General features: G+C 37.5%; 1 protein-coding gene across 7 annotated transcripts in view; it reads right to left on the reverse strand.

Annotated features, from left to right (window-relative positions):
• The window catches only part of LOC110031626 (phosphatidylinositol N-acetylglucosaminyltransferase subunit A), a 40,234-nt gene that overhangs the window by 15,972 nt on the left and 13,892 nt on the right, over nucleotides 1-10,370 (reverse strand). For 6 of the 7 annotated variants that reach the window (XR_002294756.1, XR_002294755.1, XM_020734931.1 and 3 more), the window contains 2 exons: nucleotides 3,000-3,159; nucleotides 2,349-2,921 (listed from right to left, as the gene is read on the reverse strand). Coding sequence is in view for 5 of the 7 variants with exons in the window: in XM_020734931.1 (XP_020590590.1) it covers nucleotides 2,349-2,921; nucleotides 3,000-3,119 (693 nt within the window). In the remaining 2 variants the exon portion in view is untranslated. Of the gene's footprint in view, nucleotides 1-2,348; nucleotides 2,922-2,999; nucleotides 3,160-3,255; nucleotides 3,273-10,370 lie in introns of those variants that run through there. The other variant, XM_020734934.1, reaches the window with a different exon arrangement.

A 10,370-nucleotide genomic window follows, 5' to 3' on the forward strand; every position in this document is an offset into this window, starting at 1 on the left:
CATTTGCGAGTTTTATTGATTTAATTTGGTTTTAAAAATGAATCGGTCTCATTTTCGTTTGTTTTATTTTTTTTAACGGTCAAGTTAAAAATGAGAATTTCCGATTTAATTTAATTCAGAAATGATTTATAATCTCAAGGGAAGTAGAGAAAAATAGAGGATGAGAGAAAATTGAAATTTGAATTTAAATTTTTGGGACGATACGATCTAAAGAGGAGGTAGGGTAGCGTAATCCACCTTTTATTTTACACAAGGAAAAATAAATTGCAAATTGGAAGATTAGTTGGAGTCGGAAGAAATGAAATGGAGTCGGAAGAAATGAAAGTCGGAAGAAATGAAAATTTAGATAATGATTGAGAGATTAGTGGACTTACATTTAGATCCCTTAAGCTTTGAATCGATTTAAATCCAATTCCTTTAACTAGGATTGAAGCACAACTCACAATTCCTTTGCCAAAATTATGAATTTACCCCTGGGTTTTAGGATCCTGATAGCGAGCTAAGCGGGATCTATAGACATTTGAGGGTTAGTGGAAAGGCACTTAATTGAGATTAGACACCTTAAGACACTTCAAGTTTAACCTAAAGTGCAGACATCCTAGATCTTAGGAGCATAGCTTAAGAGATAGTTTACCATCCTAATTTTCAAATGACCCTAAGAAATCCAAACATCTAGCCTCATATTAGAAGATAGGTGGGACACTAGGCACGAGGCTGCACTAGATTGTGACTCATGACTGAGTTAATTAAATCAAATAGTGAAATTCTTACATTAACTTGACCAAAACTGAAACCCAATGCTCCGGGATTCGAGTTTGTCCTACACTCAAATCCTCCTGGCAATTGGGGGCATTCCAATACCACATATAAATTTCTCATTCTTGGTTCTTTATATGTGGTATGGTTCATTTTATTTATTTGTTTTTTCTCTGCAATTTACCTGTTTCTATTAAGCCTTTTTCAGGTCTTACCTCCCTCTTTACACAGCAGATAATAGCTAAATTTAAAGGAGCAATGAATCTCTCAGGTGTACAGGTTTAATTTACGTTACAGCATTTTATTTTTAAAAGCATGTTATACTTGTCTTATTTCTACCTGTTACTGTCTTTCATGTATAGTCTGTTATACTGCTTCCCTAGCATGTTATGTTGTCTTTTTTCTTTACTATATAATGCACTTTTACTTTTTTTTTCACATTGCATGCCTGTTTAGTTACTCCGATACACTATGCCTTAGTTTAGGATAACCTAGTGGTTAGGAGCATGTTCAAAACTAAAACTATACCAGGAGGTGCTACTACGAGGAGTTTGGAGCAAACATCGTGGGCAGCGCGACGAGGAACAATTCTCAAGTGGATCTGCAGCAACAAAACATTTTCATAATCCTATCACTTTCCTTAGTTTAAATAACAACCCCTAGGATCATTTCTTTAGGCTTTTTGCACAACTCTGTTGTGTAATTATAAGCCCTAACGTTTTAGGATTCCGAGGTTACCGTTTGGTACGGTGTAAATCCTCCTGTCCTTTAGGTTATTTGCACAGTCTGACGTTGTGCAAACATAAGTCCTAAATCCTAAATAATTTACAGGATTGAAATATCAAATAAACATCGTTTCAAGGACATAAAGCCGAACAATAGGATAGTTGGGACATCTCTGGGGTTTCTCCTGGATCTGTGATGTCCCCTACTTTTCTTTCCTTTGGACTCCTTGAATAATTGTTCCTAATTTGAGCAATTCCCATTTGATTTTTTTCATGTCCAATCGTGAAAACCTAAACTTTGAAATCTTGAAAACAAAATCACCTGATCTTAATCGAGAGTTTTCTTAAGTGATTTTGATCATTTAAGATGTAATTAACTATAGGGGCTTGCCTCTATAGGAAACCAGGAACCCAGATAAAATAAACCCTATCTAATTTTTTATGTTAGATAGGGGAACTTGTTGGCCTTTTTATAAAAATATTTCGCAGATCAAACGGATGTCACAAATTGTTTAGTCTAGATGATTGAATCCCTACTACAAGTGATATATTCATTCTTCGGGATAAATGTATTGCTTGTAGTATTGTATTAAATAATCTAAACTATTTAAAATGTGAGACTCATTTGGTCTCACTTATTTTAAAAGAAAATTAAAATATTACTTCTTTCAAAAGGTTATATTTATATTTAAATTATTTTCAAAAACACAAAATCATCACATTTTCAAACTACGAAAGTTAAGTTGAACGATAAAACGGCCGACATATGTATGTAAATTTCCCTTAATTTTTTAACTCAAATCAAACATAATGTTCATTCAAATCATTTCTCATGACCAACAGAGAAGGTCTGGCACAATAACTTACATTTGGATTCCGTCGACATATTTCTGGAATAACCTCAACAAGTAGATCTGCACCCTTGCGATATTCCAATCTACTAATGACCACTATAACAATTTCATCATAGCTAAGCCGTTTAGCAGCTGGCGTAAACATCGCAGTATCAACCGCATTGGGTATTACAAAAACTTTTTCCGGCGCTACACCAGATCGTAAAACCGTGTTTTCCTTGCTTGTGTGAGAAACACATATAGCCTGATCTATATCCGCCAGAGTGAACTGAAGCACTTTATTCATGTGAATGCTTCCAATATCAGCAAATCCATATAAAGAATGATCAGTAAATACAGTTTTGTATCCCATTGTTCTGGCATGCATTACCGCTTCATGACAGAGCGTCGAAAAGGCCTGGTGCCCATGCACCACGGATATCTTCTCACGAATGATGATAGTCCTTATAATTGGAAGGGTTCCATAGAATGTCGGTAAGGTATTCTGCATGAAAAAAGGTCTCCAAGGTACATAATAAACTTTCAAACCACTAGTCATATATCTTACGCCGGAGCGATTTCCATAAGCATGTGTCATAACCACCACCTGGTTACAAAATCATTGAAGGCATTGATAAACAAAAAAGCACTTTCTACATTAGCCATTGAAAGAAAGTTTTCTGACCTTGTGGCCAAGCTTAATCAAGCATTGCGATAAATAATAAATATGACTTTCAACCCCGCCGAATTTTGGATAGAAAAAGTCAGAGACCATTAAAATCCTGTGTCGTTGAAGCTCATTCATTTTGTTCAGATATTAAGATACAGCCACTAATCATGCATGCCTGCAATTACAATTGAGAAAGATAAACAGATAACAGAGAATCAATAACCTTTAAGTAGAACATCACTCATAAAGTGAGAGCTAGGAAGAACATAACTGATATATCATATTTGAACATGATTGTGATGATAAGGAGGATTGACTATGACAAAAAAAAAATATTAGATTTAGGACATGGAATGTTAGAACTTTGAATAAAAAGATGAGTAATTGGGAAACGTAATGAATAGAAAAAACAAAAATTGTACATTGCAAAGATTAACAATAGAAATGGGGTTCAAATAAGATTGAGATTTGAAAAATAATATTGTAGAGCCGAATACTATTACTAATACGGTAATTGATATTAAGACAAATATAGTGAGGATGGTATAATGTGCAATGTAATTATGCTCCACGTTGGATTAGAAGATGATTTGAAATATTTATTTTATGAGGATCTACATTAAATATTAAAATGCACACATGAGAAAGAAAGAATATTTATTTGAGAACTTAAATGGACATATAGGTTTTGGGATGATAGGTTCTGAGAGAATTTTTGGTGGGCATTAAAACTTATCAATAGCAACTAAGAGAGATTGGATAGTATGGTAATTTAATGTGAATAGCATCCTTATACACGATAACCTAGCAGAGTGAGCATACACCGAGATCCCACCAAATTTTTTACTTATATGTAGAAAGAAAGCTACTTAAGCCAGAAAAGATATTATTTGGTTTGAGGTAATCTCCAAATGCATGGTTTGAAAGATTCACAAGGTAATGCTCGACATTGGAAACAAATAAAGTAAATGAAGCCATACATTATTTGTGAAAAACAGCTTCAAGGGGAGTCTCCACACTACTAGCTTATGTTGACAGCAAACAATTTTTGACTTGAAAGAAATAGATGATTTAAAGAAAAGATCGCTACAATAATTTAAAATTAAAAAAATAGAAATGTATAAGTATTTCATTGGCACTGAAGTAGCACACTCTCGGCGTAGAATCTTTAACTTGCAATAAAAATACAAAACAACCATGTTGAAAGAAACGAGCAAATTCAAGATGTAAACATATCGAGAACTCTATGAATTTAATCATAAAATAAAATATACTTGTAAAAGAAATCTCCTGCCAAATAATGGCGATAAAACATATCTACTAATCACATCTAGAACTGATATTGCTCACATCTAGAACTGATATTGCCCATGTTATTAGGGTAGTGATTCAATTTATATAAAGTCCTAAAGGATCACATCGTAAGACAATATATAGAATTCTACAATATTCGAAGGGAAACCTAAGAAAGAAAAATTCAATTCAAAAAAGGGATCGATAATTATTCTTGAAGCATAAACAAATGCATATTATGCAATTTATATGGTTGATAGGAGATCAAATTTAGAATATTGCACATTTTTAGGAAGCAGTCTTATAACTTGGATGAGTAAAAAAATAAATGTGATGAACAGATCTAGCACAAAGCTGAACTTAGATCTATATCAATGAGAATCAACGAAATACTACAGCTAAAAGTTATTCTAAATATTTAAAGCTCAAATGAAAAGGACCTGTAAGGCTCTACTGTGAGAATAAATTAGGCATCAAAATTACAAATAACCTTGTAACATGATCCTAATAGCATATTGAAGTTAACAAGCATTCTAGTAACGATAAGCATAACACTTCTCTAATCTTTACTCCGTTGAACAAGTTGCTAACATTCTCATTAAGGAATTATCAAGAGCAATTCTTTTGAATTTATTAAACAAGCTTGGAAGATATGACAGCCATTTATTTCCTTGAGGCAGAGCATGAAACGCTGGCATAATTTTCACCGACTGAGACCCATACTCACCAAAACTTCCGCTCTCTTTCATTCCTCTTATGCAACTATCTTATTAATCCATGAGACCCCTGTGTTCTACTTAGTAATTTGTGGATCATTATAACAATTATGTAATTATTATTCAGCCAGCTCAATAATTAATGGACAATTGTGACTATTAGTCCCTGATGTTGTATGTTTACTATTAAAAACCATTTTAAAACAGTATAAATACAGCACAAATATTGAAAAAAAAAAACTCAATGCAGTTCTTATAAAAGGAGATTTTCTTTATTTTATAAATGTGAGGACATGAAACAATTGAGCAAGAGCAATGAATTGTTGAGATATCAAGTTCAAAAGAGCTCGAATCTCTCCCTATACTCCATGATAGTCAATTCATGAGTCAATGAAAAGAATTGTTCGTGTACATTTCCTTTCTGAATGGCTCAGAAACATTCCAACAAGCAATCCTTAAATTCTTCCCACAAGCAGAGTGAGTGTCTAGCCCTCCTCCACTAAAACAATGCTCCCCGGAAAACATAACCCAACCGCCATGAGCTCTCCTCTTTATTTAACCATTCATCAAAAAATATCGCTCCACCCGGTACACCCAACCATGTGAGTGTTTCCCCTCGAAGATCGGCATCCTCAACTTCCTAACCCTAACATCTCCGGCCCAACTTCCTCTCCCTCGGCTATTTTCCTCAATGTATAGAAGGTAAAACTCCCTCCTTCAATCATAATCATACCTCATTTCGTCTTCTCTCCATTCTTCTGCGTTCCTTCATACTTCTTGCATAACCTCTTCTCCGTGTTTTGGCCCAACCACCTCCATCAGAAATCTCTAATCCACCTCCCCCCTGAGAGAATGTTCTTGATGGTAGATGTTTTTCTCCTCATATTTCTCTAGTCTAATCTCTTTTCCTTTTGATTTAGTCAATGAATATATGGTCAACACTTTGTTAGGGTTTGCAAACTAAGCTATCGATCATGTCTTGAATTGCATCTTGATAAGCCTCCTCGTCATCTCCAAGCGCTCGAATTGGTTTTCAATGGATGAAAAATTTTCGCCAATGGTTGTGAACTGTTCCTCTATTCTGGATTTAAGTTGGATCACCTCTTCATCCAATTTCTTCTTCAAATCATCTACTTTCTTTATAGTCAGCTCTCCCAGAATAATTTTCAATCTGTAAAGGCGGAACTCTTTTGCGTGAGATATGAGATTCATTGCTAGCTTCCAAACCTAGTTTCGGGTCTCTATACGCCTACACGATTTGGTCGTTGCTTCCTAGCTAGCTATGAAATAGTATTTAATCTCGTCTACGGGTTCCAAGTTCGCTTAAATCGCGTCACCGAACACCGTGTTGTGTTTCTTCACTAGCATCGAGGGCTCTGGATCTCGAAGGCTATCGCGACAATCATGACTCTAGTGCGATGTTTGGTTGCGCAAGGCGGCGTCAAATACCTATACGCAACAAACCAATTTTCACACCTTGTAAGTGATTTGATCCGCTACTTCCTAGTGGCTTGTAGACTTGTATGTCGCGATCCCGTCGATTTATCCTTTTGTTTCCTAGGGATCAATTGCTTTGATACCAATTTGTTAGCATTTTTTAGAGCAAACAAATAATTTATTTCTACAAAGCAAATAATTCAATCAAGAACATATAAAGCATATAAAAGGTAAACACATACAATTCGAGAAGTAATATCTCTCAATTCCTACAAATCGAGAGGTAAGAAATCTCTCACAAACCCTAACCCTAATGTTCAAAGACTCAATCTCATGCACAACATTAAGCCTAAATATATTATCCATATTTATACTAAACAATATTAATTGACAAAAAACTAAATTTTTCTTAGGCGCACAAAAGTTAAAATTGTCCTTAGGTTAGGCGCCGACCTAAACAGATTGCTATAAATAAGAACTGACCAATTCCATGCTCCATTACAAATGAGTGTGATTTACATAAGCTTGCCATTTTTTATCGAATATTCATTCATAGCTTCAGCATCAGAATGGTGCCAATCAAAAAATTGTCTAAATCTCAAAAATTTCATATGTACTGAGGATCAACAATGTTATCTTAAAACTATTAAATAAAAGTTAGCCTATGTAGCATCAACACTTCTAAAAATGTGTTGTAAACGTGTTGGACACGTATTGGACACTAAGATATGTCTGACATGCCCCAACACTTGTCTGACACTACAAAATGTGTCATAATTTTTTTCGGGTTGAAACATTGTTGACCTCAATTTTCGTGAGGTCTAGTTTTTCTCGTAGGAGTTAGGATCTAGCCTTAGGGGTCTTCCTGCGACTATCTTAGAACCTTAGAAGTGGTGCCCGCCTCGTTTTAGTTCGACCTGTTTCCGTCCTATTTTGGAGTTTCGCGTGTGTGGTATCGACTTCTAGCTCTTATAAGGATGAAACCGACACGAGGAAACCCAAAATGGATTCCTATAGGGCCTTTCCGAGCCTTAGGATGGCCTTCTGCACAATTCACACTCCTGCGCGCACCAGCTTCGCGATTCGGAAAGTCGACGCGTCCGATTGCTGCAATTCGCATCGCCTGCACCGTTATTTGCCGAGGGCTCGAGTAAACCACTTGTGACGATCGATCGCGGGACGAATTTTGTGAAATTTGAGTTTCGACGCGTTTTTTGACCCGACTGTCGACGACGTCGTCCGAGCGACCCCGGATGACGAAACGGACTGCGCCGGGACTGCGCCGGGACTGCGCCGGCACGTCCGGAACGTCGATTTTGCCCACGGAGGACACCCATATTGCCATATTTTCGACACGAGAAAATTGACACGCAAATCGATGAATTCATCAGAATGACCTCTGATGACGAAACGGACTGCGCCGGCGCGTCCGGAATGTCGATTTTGCCTAGGGAAGACATCCATTTTGTAGCGGCACCGCGCACGAATAAAACGCACGAATAAAATGCATGAAATATAATATATATATATATATATATATATATTAATGAAAAGCAACTCCTCTGTTTCCTTTTAAATCCCTAACTCACGCACCAGCCTCCTTCCTCTCGTTCGCGAACCGAGACCCTCCCGATCGCGAGCCCTAGCCGAGCCGGCCCGAGCCCCATTCCGCCCGATCGCGAGAGCCGAGCGGTCCCCCCTGCGTCGCGAAGCTCCGGCCGAGGTCCCCCATCCGCGTGCTTCCGTGCGCTGCGAAAAGCTTCGGCCTACTCCCACGCCTCTGCGATTCGCGACGTCACACCCCCTCCGCGAGATTTGTCGCTTCCCTTGGCTCGGCTCACCGCCCAGGTAAGCGATGTGTTTCTTCCTCCTCCCTCTCCTGCTATAAAAACCCCATTTTGGGGAGTTCCTGGGGCTGGCCGAATTTTTTTACTGTGAGTGGGGGAGAGGTGCTGCCGTTTTCTTGGTTTGCTGGAGCTCCTTGTTGGCTGGCCGAATTTTTTTACTGTGAGTGGGGGAGAGGTGCTGCCGTTTTCTTGGTTTGCTGGAGCTCCTTGTTGGCTCACATTTTGGTTGGGTTTGCTGATTCATTTGGTACTCTCGCTTAGTTATTTGTTTCACCACTGAGGTATAAACCTTTTGCTTAATGTCTTAGCATGCTTGTTTTGTTGGAAGTTCTTTTTTGTGGCAAAGTTTAACCAGCTAGCCTATTAGCATCTCTTCTTCCTCATTTATTGTTACAAGCTCTACAGTTTCTCGTTTTATTGAGAATGGCATCAAGTACATATGGTTTTAGTGTTGGGTTTTAGATGGAGGTTTTGAATGGCATGCTTACCTTCCTTTTACTAAAACTTCTTTGGGCGTAATGTCACTTGGAGGATTCGAGTGGCCAGTTTGGAGACCTTATACTCTCTTTGCTTCTTCTATATTTCTTGTAGCGACATTGCCTTGACTTGAGAGGCTCCTTCTATGGCATACGTCACACAACCATGTTTATTCGCAGAACCTTGCTAGTGTTGATCTCTGTTGATATGATTATAACTTATCCTGGAAATAATTAGATAGGTGGCTTTGCTTTAAGCCTTGCATATTTTGTTCGTTGTGGGAAAGGATCAGCAAGGTAACGATCATTTAAGCTTATATGTTGCTTGAAAAAAAAAGTGAGAAAGAAATAGGGAGTTATAAATGGGCCTTCCAAGCTGCTTGTGGGTGCATAAGAAACTCAATGGTGTGTATGTAAATTTCCTTTGTTTTTTTTATTTTACAGAACTTTGGATTTTAAGTTTGTGAACATATGGGAATGGGGTTGTATGCATGCATGCATGCTGTATGCATGCAGGCATTCTTAAAGCTTTTCATATGCTCACCTTAATACATTGGGGAAGTGTGCATGCATGCATTCTTAAAGCTTTTCATATGCTTATCTTAATACATTGGGAAACTTTTAAAATGCACATTTTGTGAGCTGATTTTGGCAAGCTATTTGGGAACCTTTTAAAAATATGCTTTTGTGGGTTGAAATGACTGTAGTTTTGAGGGTTGTTTGCATCTAATAGCTTATGCCTTCTTTTACGTACATACCACCCAATTCTTATGTACTGTTTTGGAGGTTATAAGACTATTTGGAAATTTGTTCTCTTTCAATTTCATGATACGAAACATATAAAATTATTGGAAATTGGAAGTACTGGCTTGGGCTTTGGAAAAGGTTTACATGTGATACTTGTGTGAGAACTTTGAAACTTCGAGGAGTTTACTTTTTGGAAATAAGAACTTGATCGTTCTATTTATGAGAATTTCTGAAGCTTTGGAGAAGTTGGCGCTATGTAAAATTTGAGGTTGTGTGGGTTATTTTAATTGAGTTGGAATTTTAGTTGGCTTTCTTTGGGCTTCCTTTGAGTTTCAGTTATGAGACTATCTATTAATCTGAAAGTTGGAAGAATTTCGAATTTAGTGTGAGTTTGGAAATATTAACAGTGGTTTCCCCGCGAGTATTTCCCTTCGAAATTTGGAGAATTTTGAATCTAATTTTGGAAGAACACTTGGCTGATTTGTTTAGTCCTACGTCTTCGGGGTTTGGAGAATCAGCGCGAGTGAGTGTCTTATGTTTGTCAGGAAAGACCTCGGGCCCTACTCTTCCGGGTCTTTCCGATAGGAGTCTTTTGAGAGCTGATCCAGTCTTCTTTTTCGTTGTTTTAGATGGATCAGTGTCTCCTCTCTCTCACCCCATTTTTGTTCTTTTATTTCCTTGCTTCTTGGTTCGGGTTTTCGATGCTTATGTCCGATGCATAAGTGTCCGCGTATAGCCTTTTGCTATACGTGAAACCATCAAGCAAGGTCGCAAGTAGTCGTTTTGGGGCGTACGGTGTTGATGATAAAGGCACACTGAAGTTAGAGCAAAAAGATGTCATATCCTATAACATCAAGATCCAGGCATTTG

The sequence above is a fragment of the Phalaenopsis equestris genome, unplaced genomic scaffold (assembly GCF_001263595.1).
Source record: "Phalaenopsis equestris unplaced genomic scaffold, ASM126359v1 Scaffold000840, whole genome shotgun sequence".
Lineage (NCBI taxonomy): Eukaryota > Viridiplantae > Streptophyta > Magnoliopsida > Asparagales > Orchidaceae > Phalaenopsis > Phalaenopsis equestris.